The 17,992-nt window shown below is 43.1% G+C and overlaps 1 protein-coding gene across 4 annotated transcripts in view; it reads right to left on the reverse strand.

Moving 5' to 3' along the window:
• The window catches only part of LOC129858493 (echinoderm microtubule-associated protein-like 6), an 86,965-nt gene that overhangs the window by 18,875 nt on the left and 50,098 nt on the right, over positions 1–17,992 (reverse strand). For all 4 annotated transcript variants that reach the window (XM_055927793.1, XM_055927775.1, XM_055927784.1 and 1 more), the window contains exons 13-27: positions 17,179–17,297; positions 13,387–13,573; positions 13,161–13,266; positions 12,869–12,962; positions 12,347–12,447; positions 11,842–12,044; positions 7,730–7,841; positions 7,270–7,397; positions 3,908–4,049; positions 3,568–3,720; positions 3,232–3,363; positions 3,037–3,125; positions 2,713–2,889; positions 2,362–2,566; positions 2,074–2,200 (exon numbers count right to left, since the gene is read on the reverse strand). In XM_055927793.1, the coding sequence (XP_055783768.1) occupies positions 2,074–2,200; positions 2,362–2,566; positions 2,713–2,889; positions 3,037–3,125; positions 3,232–3,363; positions 3,568–3,720; positions 3,908–4,049; positions 7,270–7,397; positions 7,730–7,841; positions 11,842–12,044; positions 12,347–12,447; positions 12,869–12,962; positions 13,161–13,266; positions 13,387–13,573; positions 17,179–17,297 (2,075 nt within the window). The remainder of the gene's footprint in view (positions 1–2,073; positions 2,201–2,361; positions 2,567–2,712; positions 2,890–3,036; positions 3,126–3,231; positions 3,364–3,567; positions 3,721–3,907; positions 4,050–7,269; positions 7,398–7,729; positions 7,842–11,841; positions 12,045–12,346; positions 12,448–12,868; positions 12,963–13,160; positions 13,267–13,386; positions 13,574–17,178; positions 17,298–17,992) is intronic.

Consider the following 17,992-nt stretch of genomic DNA (forward strand, 5'->3'; position numbering starts at 1 on the left):
GTTGAGGGGACAAATCAGCATGTTACCATGGAGCTGACTAACCCCAGAGAATACAATCTGTTATACATTCATCAAGGACTAGGAACGCACTACTGAATACTCAACTCTAATGGTGTAGTAGACAATGGAGGCCATAGGGCAAGAATTGACCCTATTAGCTATAATATCAGGGTTTGTAGTAACTGCATATCATTATACGCAATTACTGTTTATTGGTGGCTATAGAGAGAATATCTAGCTACAGTACTGCTTAATGGGGTTAGTACTGTGCAAACATGCAACTTGCTGAATTAAGTGTACACAAATTATAAAGGGATTGATAAAATAATCATACAATTTAATTGTAAATCATGCAAAGTGTATACTGCATTGGATTTTTCACAACAATACTTCTACTTATTGTACATACCACACACACACAGTAGAGTATATACTCTATACAGTCTCAAAGCAACTGAGATCATACCAATGATACTGTTATGTATAGACCACATATCGGTATCATAGCAACATATATCACACAGAAGCGCCAGAGAGCACACCTGCTATACATGCACATAACATTATGCAATACATTGACTAGATTCCTACACAAGCCACAAATACATGCAATCTCATACTGTAAAACCACATAGATTATGAACCAAACACATACATCCAACAATCCACAAATAGATGGACAAAATATAAAACATGCACACAGCATACAATATCAACATGCTACACCCACAATACATGCCCAGGACAATCCATCGTATCATAGCAACAGAGCTGACTAATATAGAGAGAGTATTGGAGAGAGAGGACACACATACACTCATACAGTGCAGAAAGATTACATGGAAATGGTGATAAAGATCTTTATATGTGCATAAAATAATGTCTCTTTTTGTAAAAAAAATATGTTGGGTTAAGTAGTACAGATAGGTAGAGTAGTCTATGTCTATCAAATGATTAAATCAGGCCTCATACTCCATTTGAAATAGCCTAACATGGAAAAACACACCAAGCAGCCTTCCCTTACTCTGCAAATGATGTCAGCTAAGCACTAAAAAGTCAACTCACTCTGTATCATAAAAAGCAAGACCAAATTCTTTATCCATGTCAATCCTACAATGACCACCTCTGAGGCTTTACAAAAGGATAAATACAGTAGATGTCAGTTATACTCACACAACACCAAGATGTATATTGATAGGTAGGAGGTAACTAAAGTTGTATCAAATGACAAAAAAAACAGGTGCAGTTTCCGTTTCTGACACCAGAGGGCTCTATAAGCATTCCTTTAAGCAATAAGGCCTGAGGAGGTGTGGTATGTGGCTAATATACCACGGCTAAGGGCTGTTCTTTAAGCACGACGCAACGAGGAGTGCCTGGACACAGCCCTTAGCCGTGGTATATTGGCTATATACAACAAACCCCCGATGTGCCTTATTGTTATTATATTATTTTAGGGCTACTGAGTGGCGCAGTGGTCTAAGGCATTGCATCGCAGTGCTAGAGGTGTCACTACAGACTCTGGTTCGATTCCAGGCTGTATCACAACTGGCCGTGATTTGGAGTCCTATAGGGTGGCACACAATTGGCCCAGCATCGTCTGGGTTAGGGTTTGGCCAGGGTAGGCTGTCATTGTAAATAAGAATTCTTAACTGACTTGCATAGTTAAATAAAGGTGAAATAAATAAAAATATATAAACTGGTCACCAACGTAATTAGAGCAGTAAAAATAAATGTTTTGTCATACTCATGGTATATGGTCTGATATATCACAGCTGTCAGCCAATCAGCACTCAGGGCTTGAACCACCCAGTTTCTAATTAGAGATAATCATGGTGTTGGCTGCTGATGGCAGCCTGATTAGGATCAAGACATTAATACAGTCTTTTGAGGCCTAAAACAGCTCAAACTTGACAGTTTAAAAAAAAAATTGTCACTGCTTCAGACTTTTTAAATTGTTTTAAATCTATACACTCAACACAACAGTCAGGAGCCAAGACACTCTCTAATGTTTAAGCTCTATCACTTTGAGTGACAACAACCAGTCCAAACACAGAAGCTGGCATGGGGGTGTACCTTTCCTCTGCCGACACCTCCTTCAGTTGCTGGTGGGGTTTGATGCCACACATGTCCCGGATGCTGACAGCATAGATCTTAGTGGTGTAGTCAATGCTCTTCTCCCTCGCCACATCACTGTCATACCCTACAGACACGCCCACAGGAATAGACTCAACCAATTAGAGCAGTTTGTGAAAAGTAGGATTTGATCAAGATAGCTTTGTATGTGTTTGTTGAGAATGTTGTATTAGAGTTTTGAGAGAAGATTGTACTGTATGGATCAGTAGTCTAAAGGCTGGCGTTTACCTCCGTCCTCCTCAATGTCATCGTCTGACTCCTCACTGTCCACAGGGTTCTCCCTGTGACCCTCTCCGGTTCTCTCCAGGGCCCAGATCATCAGCGCTGTGTCAGCTCCGCCGAGCGTCAGTAGCATGGCATCATCTTGTCCCCATCGAACATTGGTTACATGGGCACTGTGACCCATGTACTTCTTGAAGCGGGCATACTGACCCTGAGGAGGGAGCAGACAGAGCCCATGAAAAAACAAGAGACAACATTCGACTTGAATCAACAACAGAGTCACGTACCAGCGTTGGGGTCAATTCCATTTCAGTTCAAGAGAGTAAAATTGAATTGAACATCTAGTGCCTGTCTCACCCTGGTTGGATAGCTGAAGAGCTTGAGGAAGCCAAAGTCATCTCCGGTAGCAAGCAGCTTCTTGTCTTTGGTGAGCGAGGCGGCGTTGACATCTGTGATGTCACTGTGGGTGGGCCAGATCCCCTCACAGGTGGGGCCCAGGACACACGTCCAGGTAGCCCACTCCATCTTCTCTATCTGACAGGCAGAAACAGAAACATGAATGCACACACACACACACACACAGTTAAACACTGCCAAATGCTTTTATGGGATGTCAATTAATATTTGATGTCTAGCTGGGAAAAATTACAAGAAAATTGCAATCTCAGTTGGGTCTCTTACCTCAGCATTTCGTATGGTTTGTCTCTTCCCTCTTGGGGCTTCAAAGAATAATTGCTCTTTGGCACCTGAATTTACTTGCAGCAATTTACCTATAGAAAAAATAACAATCTCAGAATCAAAAGACAAAATAGAACTTGTGTCTACAGAGTACTAATGGGAATCCATGCTCTGCTTCCAATTACACCATAAACTCACCACGAGAGTCCCAGTCTATATGAGTGATATAGCTGGAAGCTCCTTTGCAGATTCCCACCCTCTTGCTGGACAGCACATTGTAGATATCCACAAAGTTATCATGAGAGGCCACAGCGAGGTATTTACCAGCATCTGAGGAGGAAGCCATAGAACAAATAATTAATACCTCAGCCAGGTGGGCGAAAATGTTATTCTGTGAAACCTCACTTCATATTTTAGAAAAAGTTCAACTCAAATTAACCTTACTAATAAAATACCTATGCAAAATAGCAGTGTTATGAAATACAGACAACAATGAATGGACATTTTAATGATAAGTCAGTTGTCAAAGGTTACCTTGTGAAAACCTGACGTCAGAGATGGACTCCTTCCTGTGATGGAAGGACACCAGGTCCTCCAGGGTGTCAGAGTTCACCACCAGAAAACTACCATCATTGAGGCCCACCGCTAAGGCTTTCCCATCAGGGGAGAAGGCACAGCATCTTCCACCTGATACACACACACACACAACACACACACACACTTATACACTTCCAAAATGGAGATACAGACATAGACTGACAGACACAGAAACAGAAGGTGACACTGGAGTGCCTTATGTTTGTTGATGATCATGGGAATTAATGACTCGCTTAATGACTCATTAGTTGATGAAGATATCAACATTCAGCAGTACCTTTTTTAAGTTTGCGAACGGCCACCATGCGGTGGTTGGTGGAGAGCTCCCATATCCGCAGGGTTTTGTCGTCACTCACTGTGGCACATATGGGGAGCAGGGGGTGAGCAGCAAGACCCCACACCTCGCCTTCCATGTGACCCTGTATCCATAGCAACAGACGGACACAATCAGCTGTCAGTCAGTTGACATGCCCTGACCTACACCTAATCCATTTGACACACCTGTCACCCACAAAATCACTCGCCATTTTTCTCAGTACAATACATTGTGCTCATATTGAAGTGGGGTTTGAGTGAGAGACGGTACTTTTGAGACAAAACAAAAGCCCAATCGATCGCATCTCAGATAGCTGCAGTCATTTTACCCAACAACACATCCATACTGATCCTTCATAACCCATCCCTATCAGCTCTGTTCACCATGGCAACAGAGCACAGGTACCTGACCGCTAGGGAGTCTGGAAGGCTCTGACTCTGAGCTTTAAGAGTTGGGCCACACCCATAGGAGGGAACTACCACAGAGACACACTGACAGTCAGAAACACTCATACACACAGGTGTACACACACACACATGTAGTCATTATACAAACTACAGTAACTGTCATCTACAATGCAGCACTACAGAGCAGGGAAGGGAAGTTCTGCTCTTTTTACTGAATCAGATCTTTTCGTCTTGTTCAGTCAAAAGAACAAATCTTTCGACTCATTTTGTTCATTTGAGTCAGTAATGCCCAGAGCACGCAGGACCCGCTACCTGCGAACGATGAACTGAAAACTCGAAAGAGTCATGATTCTACAAGCTGTCATTTGTGACAGACTTATAAAAGTGTGCTTTAAACAATGTACATTTGTTGAATGCTAGGCATACAAACAAGAGCATTTCTTGATACATTTGAAACGAGGTCTAGTTGTGGCCGCAACTGGACTAGACTGTGAACGAGATCTTGGCAGAATGCATTGCTTGACTGCCGTGAGGATGATAAGCAGAATATCGTTTGCGAACTGCAGCACCCAGGCAGCCCCCAGGCAGCACACCAAATGATTTGTTCTTGAGTGGAGTTTGTTGAGCAGAGGCTGTGTGTGTGTTTTGGATCTACGAAGCTGTGTCCATCATAACATTTATTCATCAACTGATTGCATTCATTATTGCACCATGTGATCAATTAACAGTTCTAAACTTGTCTTTTTCTCAAATCTTATTGGTCACATTCTTCGTAAACAACAGGTGTAGACTAATAGTGAAATGCTTACTTACAGGCCCTTCACAACAATACAGAGAGACAGAAAATAGAGAAACAATTGAAAAGTAAAACACGTAATAATAAAAGTGCCAGCATTGGTTTGTGGTGGTAAATAGACAGCTACGAAAAATACAGATGAAAACTCTCTTGGTAAATAGTATGGCCTACAACTTACCATGAGGTATTCTAACTCAGGCAAGCAGAACCTCGAGACGTCCTTAATATTAGAGATTGTGCACCAGCTGTCGTTAACACACACACCCCTCCCCCCTAACCTTACCCAACGCTGCTGTAAAGTCTTGAGATGCATAGAAAAACCAGCTAGATGTATATTATCCATGTTCTTGTTCAGCCACAAAACATATGATATTACTTTTCTTCAGGTCCCGTTGATAGGATAGTCTCGAACGGAGCTCGTCCAGTTTGTTCTCCAGTGATTGTATGTTTGCCAATAGAACGGAGGTGTCACGCCCTGATCTGTTTCACCTGTTCTTGTGATTGTCTCCACCTCCTCCAAGTGTTGCTTATTTTCCCTGGTGTATTTATCTCTGTGTTTCCTGTCTCTCTGTGCCAGTTCGTCTTGTATGTTTTCAAGTCAACCAGCGTGTTTTTCCTGTGCTCCTGTTTTCTATTCTCTTTTTCTAGTCTTCCCGGTTTTGACCCTTGCCTGTTTTTCTGGACTCCGTACCCGCTGGCCATGACTCCGTACGAACTGGCCATGACAGACCCAGCAGACTTGGACCAGCTCCGCCAAGCTGTCTCCCTGCAGGGAGCCACTATTGGGAGACATGACAAGCTGTTACAGGACCTTCTGGAAGGGCTCCGTTCCTTGACGGAACGCCACGACCAAGGGTTTAAGGATATAATGGAGCAAATCAGGGAGTTAGCTCAGAGGCTGCCTGCCACCTCTGAGAAACCCCAACCACCCAGTATTTTTTTCCTATTAGTGGTGAGCTTGTACAGCCTATTAGTGGTGAGCTTGTACAGCCTACCCCGGCTCCCCGAGAACCCCGCCTGCCTGACCCTTCTGCCTGCCCTGACATCGAGCCTGTCTGCCACTCTTTACATCTTTGACTCAGAATCTGGTTTTGACCTTTTGCCTGTCCACGACCATTGTCTTGCGTACTCCTTTTGGATATTAATTAACAAAGACTCTGCACCTGTGTCTGGCCTTGTGCCCTTATAGAAGGGTAGAGGCAGATTATTTATTCGCCTCTCTTACGCCGTCTTTTCCTTTTCCAAGTCTCTGGGATTAGGGCCTGGTCCAAGGTGATCAGTATGTCCTGCACCGCCGACACGTTGAAGTACAAATACTAATCCAAATCGAAGTTAGTGATCACTGCTCTGATGTCCAGAAGTGTTTTTCGGTCATAGGAAACAATAGCGGAAACATTATGCACAATTTCTTTTAAGATCAGTGCAAAAAAAACACAAAATGGTCAGGAGCCAGTAAAACAGCAGGTATCCATTGCAGCACCATTCTTGGGTTGTTGGTTGGAGCAGGTCTCCTGAGCCGCTGAGCCGGAGGACTGCGTATTAACCCTGCTGTAGAATTAATTGCGGCCAGCAAGTCAAACGAACGACTAAAAGTCTCTCAGAAAAACAAATCATGACTCTCAAGTCAGTAAAACGAATTGTTCGCAAACTGCACATTACTACTACAGAGGCCATACACAAGCCTTGTGCACACAGGCAAGGAAAAAAACGTGACAGGTTTGACAATAATAAGGAAGAAGGTATTGAGATATTAAGCTATGAACTATTCCTCAACTGGGCTGGATAATCCAGAGGGGGAACACAGAGCTTTTCGGAGCCAGCCAAGCGGCAAACTGTTAATGCCTGCCTCAGATATGCAAAGATATATTTCCGACTGCAGTCCCTGAGTGGAGAACACAAGAAATAGGGAAGAAGCCAACAAATCCAGAAGCCTGAGTAGGTGGAGAACAGACAACACTTGAGGGCTGCTGTTTTACTGCATGATGCTGCTGTAAAAATGTCTCTAACCCAAATTGGGAAAACCAAGTAGAATAAGTAAAACACACCACCCTAGGTGTTTCAGCTGTATGCACACACGCAGGCACAGGCACACAGACACACACAAACAAACACACACACACCTGGACCAGCAAGGTCATCGGTCCACTCTTGTCGATTTCAAGTATTTCTCCGTTCTTGGTTCCCACCAGGATGTGTCCGTGTCCCAGAGTTATGGCACGGATGGAGGGGTTGTCCTCCAGGAGTAGCCCTGGGGGACGCACACAAATAGCACTGTAAAGACGTACAGTACTAAGTCCTCCCAGATCGATAGCAGCAGATCCATGTGAAATATAACTGCAATTCCACATGAGGCCAAGAGATGGCAACACTAAATGTAGGAGGCAAAAGTGGTCAATGATGGTTACAGTATCTATTGAATGTTTATGGTCAAATTTCAAACACATGATGCTTCCTGATACAGGTATGTGCTTTACATGGTCAGTGTGAGCTTCAAGAGAGAACTACAGCACTTCTCAGACAGTGTTTCTGTATCTGTCATAGACTCTTTCAGTTACTGTAGGGCAGAGAGTGTTATCCTACCTTTAGATCCCGGGGAGAGGGCTGCTCTCTTGATGGCGTAGGTCTTTAGGCACCTCTCAAACATGTCGTCCCACAACTCCACCACTCCGTCCTTCCCACCTGTCACAAAGCCCTGGAGGGAAAAACAGCAGAGGGACGTCACCCAGTGTACTCCAACTCTGACAACCACACTGAGGAAAACTTTCAGTGATGAGGGCCGGATGAGACAGGGGCTCTGACCTACACTAATCTTCTGCCTGACATCTTCTCAAGAGGTCTGTCTGAACTGCTGAAGTATGCTAGGGGGTCAGTTTGTCTAGAAACTGAGAATATAGTGTTGGATGATGAAGTGCATGAGGAAAGTATGGATGGAGGGAAGACAAATAAAAAATACTGTCTTTCTCTGACATCTTTCCCAACACACAGAAGCAGCTGGGAATTACAATTACTATTCTATTAGCAGGCAGGGCCTGTCAAGGATTTGAAGCAGCAGCAGCAACAACAACACATCAGGAATTCAGCGGAGGTCTCTACCAGGAATGGTCTCCCACATCCTCCTTAAGGCTACTTCTCTGATGAAAGGTTTCGGGAAAAGCATCACATATACAGTACCAGTCAAAAGTTTGGACACACCTGCTCATTCAAGGGCTTTTCTTTATTTTTACAATTTTCTACATTGTAGAATAATAGTGAAGACATCAAAACTATGAAATAACACATATGGAATCAAGTAGTAACCAAAAAAGTGTTAATCAAATCAATATATATTTTATATGGTATATTCTTCAAATTAGCCACCCTTTGCCTTGATGACAGCTTTGCACACTCTTGGCATTCTCTCAACCAGCTTCACAAGGAATGCTTTTCCAACAGTCTTGAAGAAGTTCCCACATATGCTGAGCACTTGTTGGCTGGAAAAGCAGCCAACAAAAAAAGTGCCAAGGGAAGCCAGCTTGGATTTTGGCATCACTCCTATCAAATCCCATTGAGAGCATACATCATTGACAGAAAAACTTGAATTGTTGCATCTCTCTGTGTTGTTGTCCTCCGGTGTCTTGCTAGCTAAAATCATCCCTTTCCTAAATTAGATGGAGATAGAGATTTGGACTTGTGATTTTACTTAATTCTCCATACTGGCCAATGATTATAACAGCGATTCTGATCCAACCATGAATTCATACATTGTTGTGCCCCTGGCCTGAGAGGATGGAAGTTCAATATGTAGCTAGATGTAGAAGGCTAATGTTAACTAGCTAACGCTGCCCATGAATGGAAGTTAGGCTAGCGAGCAAGCATTTTAGCCAGGTAGCCTTGGACAACAAAAAATAAAAGCGTATACTGTATGACAGAGTGATAAACTGTTTCATTAACATGAAAGAGAGGAGGATGGCATTGGCGTTTCTCTACAAGTAGGGTGAGTCAGCAACACACACATACACACAGAAATCAGAACCATGGACAGCCACATGATATTTAGCTTACGTTGGTTGGACTAAATTGTTTTTTGTATCTTTAAGTTGTCCCTGTATTAAACTAAGCAGAGGTGATTAGATGATGTTGAAATGTTGAAGTTGAAATGGTGCTGGCATAGTGAAGGCAGCTTCTGTTGTCTTTGTGATCAATCAGCCTATGATATTATTGACCATTACCTGTTGTTGAAAAAACGTATGTGTTATGGCTTTTCAACCTCTGCCATATCGTGGATTCAGAGCTATCTATCTAATAGAACTCAAAGGGTTTTCTTTAATGGAAGCTTCTCTAATGTCAAACATATAAAGTGTGGTGTACCGCAGGGCAGCTATCTAGGTCTTCTACTCTTTTCTATTTTTACCAATGACCTGCCACTGGCATTAAACAAAGCATGTGTGTTCATGTATGCTGATGATTCAACCATATACGCATCAGCAACCTCAACTAATGAAAACACTGAAACCTTTAACAAAGAGTTGAGGTCTGTTTTGGAATGGGTGGCCAGTAATAAACTGGTCCTGAACATCTCTAAAACTAAGAGCATTGTATTTGGTACAAATAATTCCCTAAGTTCTAGACCTCAGCTGAATCTGGTAATGAATGGTGTGGCTGTTGAACAAGTTGAGGAGACTAAATTATTTGGCGTTACCTTAGATTGTAAACTGTCATGGTAAAAACATATAGATTCAATGGTTGTAAAGACGGGGAGAGGTCTGTCCGTCATAAAGAGATGCTATGCTTTTTTGACACCACACTCCAAAAAACGGGTTAAGTTGTAGCTGGCCCAAACAGAGCAGCACGTCTTGCTCTTCATTTTAATCAGAGGGCTGAGGTAAATACTATAAATACTATGCATGCCAGTCTCTCTTGGTCAAACAGATGGTTTCCAGGTGTTTGATGCCATTCCATTTTCTCCATTCCGGTCATTATTATGAGCCTTTCTCCCCTCAGCAGCCTCCCCTGGGGCCCCTCCACCTATTCGGGATGCACTGTTTTAGTTTGAAATGACTCAATATTTTGGACAAAAATTGGACCAATGTAACTAAGGCTGAGAATGTCAATACAATAAAACTAGCAAGGGCAATGATCACAAGTCAGTCATGCTCATAACGTGGCTAATAGGTTAGTGTATCTATTTATGTAGCTATTTATTTAGCCAGCTAAAAACACAGAGCCTACCGTTAGCTAGCTAGCTGCTGGGAGGATGTCATGTCATTGGAGGAGTGGGTGAGTGATCAACTTTTTACCCTCATTGTTTTTCGGTGTCTGCAGCTAGAGATGCAGGTGTCATTTGGTTAGCTAGCAAGAAATGAGAATCGTTTTGCTAGCTAGATAGCTATGCTGAACTGTCTGTCTCTATGACATGTACAATATTGTATCAATATTCAAATTCGATCTCCAGCTGTCCCATAGTAATGAACGTGTCGGGAGTTCGGATGAGACAGATTGGCAGGCAGTTTTTACCAGCCAGTCGAAATCATGAATCAGCATTATTTTTATGGATATATACAAAGAACTATCAATCGCAAACAGGTCAAACGGAACAAAGTGCAGCTAGTTTGCAGTCTTTTCAGCTTCAGTTCGAAGGGATTGTGTTAGCTGTGTTGTTGGCTAGCTCCTCTGAACAACAGTGTCCTGACGAGAAAGCACATTTTCTACACCAGGCGAAATCGCGCATCATTAGCACAATGTCATGGATGTATCCAAATAAATGTCACTAGAAAACAGCTTAAACAAACGCAAATGCTGACTTGACTGTAAGTTGGCCGTAGTTGGCTCACTAGCAAGCAAGGTATAAGAACATTACCAGCCAGTATGGCTAAGGAACATTAAGAATGAACGACTGGCTGGCGTCCATAGATATAGAACAAAAAGACTGAACGACTGGGTCGCGTCTCTGTCAACCGAACCGATTGAACGAACGACCAGCCGGCTTTGCTAGCAACCCTAGATTTGTGTCGGGACTGTATCTTGTGGAAGGATGAAATAGTATATATAAATTCATCAAAATAAAGTTTTTAATGAAAATATGTCAATCATTATTTGAATATGTTGGTAACCCGTTGTATTTAAGTAATAATGCCCTTGAAGCCGGTGTCTGGAGGATATATTGGCATGTTAGGCCAGAGACAAAGTCATGGGCCGGCAAACCGTGCCAATATATCCTCAAAACACCGGCTTCGAAGGCATTATTATTTTAGTCTGGGTTTCTGTACAGCACTTTGATATATCAGCTGATGTAAGAAGGGCTATATAAATACATTTGATTTGATTTGATTATCACTATTATTGTAATGTGAGATAATGTCTAGATGCTTTTTATAGTGGAGAATAAGTTTATAAATTGCCTGGCTGGGCTGATGAGACAGTGGATTGCACAGTCAGATGGAACAGAGTAAATAGGAATTTTAACGTCATAGATTTAGCCGGTGGTAACTTGTGGAATAGACACCGGCTGAAATATTTACACTAAGTGGGTGTTGGGAAGCCACTGAGTACAATATAGAGACGTTCCCAATTGTTATTGATCAAAATGACCATGCAATAAAGAGGATGATCTTATTATTATATTATGGTTATTGAGATCATGATTATAAGATTAGCGGAAACTAGTTGACCAACAGTTTGTTGATAGCAGACAGGGCTGATATCCAGTACAGAACCTTGTCTAGGGAGTACATGGCGAAAACAGGTCCGTCGTGGGCCTTGATGGTCTTCAGCAGCATGGGTTCCTTCCAGACATATATGTCCCCTGTGGCGGCTCCAGAGAATACCAGCTCGTCTGTCCGACCATAACACACGGACATCATCGTCTCCAGCTTCCCCAGGCTCCCAAAGATGCCTCGCTTGAACATAAGGCCCCCACCTTTAGAGACAGCATACCATTAGAAACTCAGGTATACATTAATTGATTTCAATAAACGTACCATGCCTGACAAGCTAAATAGTTGTTCATAAGAAGAATTACAGGGCGGATCACTTTCCTAAAGATAAAATAATTGTGTGAAAACACCTATGGAACTATATTTTTCTTAAGGGTAGCTTTAGTGTAGCTGATTTTTTCAAGTGTGAAGTAATTGGTAGCTTGGTAAACTATATTTTCAGAGTAGCTTCCCCAACACTGCTGATGGTATGAGAGAGACAGTCAGGGAGAAAAGGAGGGCACACCTGTATGCTGCCAGAACTTGATGTGTTTGATTCCCACTGTGACCAGCTTGTCCATGAGGATAGGATTACACTTCACCACAAACAGCTTGTCTTTGTGTCCCCTGGGAATAACAGAGACAGAATTTCCACTTCACATTCTGTCAGCTCAAATACATAGAGCCCTAAGTTTTTCATGGCCATGTAATGTGGTCAGGAAAAACATCCTAACTGATTCTACACATGTGTTCTCATTAAGACAACAAACCTGAGTCCAAGTAGAATTTGATTTCTTTCAAATACTTTGAGCACTTGATTGAGCCTGGATGGTCAGACTTAGAGGACTATACCATAAGTTCCATTGTGCCAGGTAAGCTCAATCAAGAGCAGCTAAAGTATTTGAAAGAAAAAATTACAATTTGAATCCAGCTTAGCTGAACTATTCTATAAAACCCTGTTTTTTGAATAACTCTAAATGTATAAATGCACACCCCCACTGATCACACAAATAGTAGCTATCAGCCGGTGTGAAAAAGCTTTTAGTACCTTGCGGTGGCCAGCTTCTCCCCCTTCCTCCAATCCCACACGATGATAGAGTGGTGTTCATCAATGCCCACTGAGACCAGGCTCTTCCCATCCGCTGCACAGAAACAACAAGCTACTCTTAGTTTGACATCTTAACAGACATAGGGACAGAACACCCATGGACAACACATTTACTAAATATTTTTTTTAAACTTAGGAAGCATTGTGGGCTTTGATCATTCAATAGGCTGGTATTGATATTACATTCTGATAATGACATAAGTTACATGCCCAGGACAATACATAGCCATACCAGAGAAATCAAGGGCACAAACTCCTTTCTGGTGAAAGCCCTTGAGCAGGGAGAAGCACTTCAGGGTTTGGATGTCCCACACATGGATGGCTGGGTCCCTGCCAACCTGGATTCATTCACAAAGAGGTGATTAAGATCAGTGTGTGAGAGAGAGAGAGAGAGAGAGAGAGAGAGAGGGGGGGGGGGGGGAGGGAGAGAGAGAGAGAGTGTGATTGTACATGTGTACCTGTCCAGTGGCTGCATAGTCTTTGAGTGGGTGTACGGTCAGGCTGATGATGTCATCATCGTGGCCCAGGTAAAACCTCTGACAGTGTTGCTCTCTGTTGTAGACCACGCCCACCGCCGCCACATGGTACACCACCTCCCCCGCCTGGGTGTAGAACAGGTTGTTTCTGCAGTCGTAGCCGCGGTACCTACACACACACACACACACACACACACACACACACACACACACACACACACACACACACACACACACACACACACACACACACACACACACACACACACACACACACACACACACACACACACACACACACACACACACACACACACAATTCTACCATATTAAGGGAAAAGCCACTTACAGTGCATTCGGAAAGTATTTAGAACCCTTCCCCTTTACCACAGTTTGTTACGTTACAGCCTTATTCTAAAATGTATTAAAGAAATGTTTTTCCTCATCAATCTACACACAAAACCCCATTATGACAAACTGAAAACAGATTTTTTTTTTTTTATTACCAACTGAAATTCCTTATTTACATAAATATTCAGACTCTATGCTATGAGACTCGAAATTGAGCTCAGATGCATCCTGTTTCCATGTTTCCTTGAGATGTTTCTGAAACTTGATTGGAGTCCACCTGAGGTAAACTCAATTGGTAGGACATGATTTAGAAAGTCACACACCTGTCTACATAAGGTCTCACAGCTAACAGTGCAAAAACCAAAGGTATGAGGTCAAAGGAATTGTCCGTAGACCTCTGAGACAGGATTGTGTTGAGGCACAGATCTGGGGAAGGGTACCAAAACATTTCTGCAGCATTGAAGGTACCCAAGAACACAGTGGCCTCCATCATTCTTAAATGGAAGACGTTTGTAACCACCACGACTAGAGCTGTCCGCCCGGCCAAACTGAGCAATCAGGGGAGAAGGGCCTTGGTCAGGGAGGTGACCAAGAACCCAATGGTCACTCTGACAGCGCTCCAGAGTTCCTCTGTGGAGATGGGAGAACCTTCCAGAAGGACAACCATCTCTGCAGCACTCCAGCAATCAGGCCTTTATGGTAGAGTGGCCAGACAGAAGCCACTCCTCAGTAAAAGTCACATGACAGCCCGCTTGGTGTTTGCCAAAAGGCACCTAAAGGACTCTCAGACCATGAGAAACAAGATTCTCTGGTCTGACGAAACCAAAATTGAACTCTTTGGCCTGAATGCCAAGCGTCACGTCTGGAGGAAACATGACACCATCCCTACGGTGAAGCATGGTGTTGGCAGCATCATGCTGTTGGAATATTTTTCAGCAGCAGAGACTGGAAAACTAGTCAGGATAGAGGAAAAAATGAACGGAGCAAAGTACAGAGAGATACTTGATGAAAACGTGCTCCAGAGCGCTCAGCACCCCAGACTGGGGAAAAAGTTCACCTTCCAACAGCACATCCCTAGACGCGTCCTCAGATCATGCGCAGACCAGCTGGCTGGTGTGTTTACGGACATATTCAATCTCTCCCTATCCCAGTCTGCTGTCCGCACATGCTTCAAGTTGGCTACCATTGTTCCTGTGCCCAAGAAGGCAAAGGTAACTGAACTGAATGACTATCGCCCCGTAGCACTCACTTCTGTCATCATGAAGTGCTTTGAGAGACTAGTCAAGGATCATATCACCTCCACCTTAACTGTCACCCTAGCCCCACTGCAATTTGCAAACCGCCCCAATAGGTCCACAGACAATGCAATTGCCATCACACTGCACACTGCCATATCCCATCTGGACAAGAGGAATACCTATATAAGAATGCTGTTCATTGACTACAGCTCAGCATTCAACACCATAGTACCTTCCAAGCTCATCATTAAGCTTGAGGCCCTGGGTCTCAACCCCGCCCTGTGCGATTGGGTCCTGGACTTCCTGGTGAATGTAGGATACAACATCTACACTTCGCTGAGCCCCATCCTGTACTCCCTGTTCACCCATGACTGTGTGGCCATGCACGCCTCCAACTCGATCATCAAGTTTGCAGACAACACAACAGTAGTAGGCTTGATCACCATCAACGACAAGACAGCCTATAGGCAGGAGGTGAGGGCACTCGGGGTGTGGTGTAAGGAAAACAGCCTCTCACTCGCCAAAAAGATCATCGAGGACAACATCCACCCGAGCCACTGCCTGTTCATCCCACTACCATCCAGAAGGCGAGGTCAGTGCATCAAAGCTGGGACCGAGAGACTGAAAAATAGCTTCTATCTCAAGGCCATCAAACTGTTAAACAGCCATCACTAACACAGAGAGGCTGCTGCCTAGATACAGACTTGAAATCATTGGCCACTCTAACAAATGTACTTTATTTATGCCACTTTAATAATGATGTTTACATATCTTGCACTACTCATCACAGATGTATATACTGTATTTTATATTTTATATTTATATGTACATATTCTTATTCCATCCATTTACTTAGATTTGTGTGTATTAGGTATTTGTTGTGGAATTGTTCGATTACTTGTTAGATATTGCTGCACTGTCGGAACTAGAAGCACAAGCATTTCGCTACACTCGCAATAACATCTGCTAACCATGTGTATGTGACCAATAAAATTTGATTGGATTTGATTTGATTTGAAGCACACAGCCAAGACAATGTAGGAATGGCTGTGGGACAAGTCTTTGAATGTCCTTGAGTGGCCCAGCCAGAGCCCAGACCTGAACCCGATCGAAGATCTCTGAAGACCTGAAAATAGTTGTGCAGCAACGCTCCCCATCCAACCTGACAGAGCTTGAGAGGATCTGCAGAGAAGAATGGGAGAAAACTCCCCAAATAAAGGTGTGCCAAGCTTGTAGCGTCATACCTAAGAAGACTTGAGGCTATAATCGCTGCCAAAGGTGCTTCAACAAAGTACTGAGTAGAGGGTCTGAATACTTTGTAAATGTGATATTTCAGTTTTTTTAATACATTTGCAAAAATGTCTAAACCTGTTTTTGCTTTGTCATTATGGGGTATTGTGTGTAGACGTATTCCATTTTAGAATAAGGCTGTAACGTTACAAAATGTGGAAAAAGTCAAGGGGTCTGAATACTTTCCGGAATGCACTGTATACTGAAACAAAAATGTCAATTCATTCCTTGACTGAGTGTCTGGGTGTTTCTGTAAAGCTGACTAGGGAAAATTACATATTAAGATAAGACGGCTATTGTTCTGAAACTGTGAAGGTATGATCCTTATCTAAAAGGTACTCCAAATAAAAGCACAGTTCATATGCTGTCTCTCCCCTACATGGCCTATATAAGAGAGTCTAATAAACCCTGCGTGGGGAATTGTAATCAAATGTGCGGCATTTATTTCATCGCTCAAACACTGAAAGACTTCTGCCTCCCCCACTGTGAGGTCTTTAAGTTTTACAAAAAGGAAAGGACACTGAGGGAGTATTAGAGCTGCTTCAAGTACTTCATGTATCAGTAATGTTAACTGCTTCACACATCTTGAACATTTTTAGCAAAAATTATTTAAATACTACAGATTTGAAAAGGGATTTGCATATTCCAACAGCTGACACAGACAGGCCAATTTCAGAGAGAGAGAGAGATTGTTTCATCGCGATGGAAACACACGATTTCCTCTCAATTCAAGACATCTGTCCTTATCACGTCATTTCAAATGGTGGAGTGTCATCTCAACCAATTTGACATTGAAAAGATGACACCTAAAATACACGTGTGAGTATTTTTCTGATGAACACTCAGTAACACAGTCAAAATGGGACCCATAAGACCTGTCATAAGAACCCATTACCCGTGGACAAACTTTAGACGAAGAGCTTCATCTGGGCCTCTCTGGCGCTTTAGGGAGCCGACCTGCTGCTTCTTCTCTCTGCTCTGCTGCCTCAGCTGGGGAAGGTCCTCCTTATACACCTGAAACAACCACACACAGTCGTCCTTCTACACCTGTAACAACAATAGTCCCTCATATTGTACATCATGTCAACCTGCTATCAACCACTTTCCCCACAATCCCAAGCAGCTAAGGGTGACTAAATAACATGAATGGTGATCATGTTGACTTCTCCTACAACACATTATATGTTTTACCGAACCATGATATGAAATACTACCAATGACAAACAATCAACAAATGCAAAGTGTTGCATGAGGACAAAAATGAAGTCTTAAGAGATGCAGGGACAATAATATTTTTACCCCACACTTGAAATTTTAAACAGGCAACTCATTGATCTGTCATGAAGCAGTGTTGGCACAGCCGGCCATGTATCTCCAGAGCACACATGGCAGCGCTCCGTGTGGCACCAACCCGCATCGTCACGGCAACAAATGCAGATCCAGCTGCCAGTGGAGATAAGGTATGTGATGGATGCCATGGCAACCCAGGCGTTTTCCGACAAATAAAGTCTCAGTCAGCGCTGATCCCATACAAAGCCGCTGATAGGAGCACTCTGCTATTTGAATATATTATCTCCCCTTCCGTCCGCCTCGCTGCCTCTCTCTGCTAACATCAATCAATATCAGAATATCTCCACTCGGCACCTTCATTGACTTTCAGGATGCCTCAGGATCCTCGTATATGGCTGGAGCCATTCTGACTAACAACG

This window comes from Salvelinus fontinalis, chromosome 1, assembly GCF_029448725.1.
Source record: "Salvelinus fontinalis isolate EN_2023a chromosome 1, ASM2944872v1, whole genome shotgun sequence".
NCBI classification, from domain to species: domain Eukaryota; kingdom Metazoa; phylum Chordata; class Actinopteri; order Salmoniformes; family Salmonidae; genus Salvelinus; species Salvelinus fontinalis.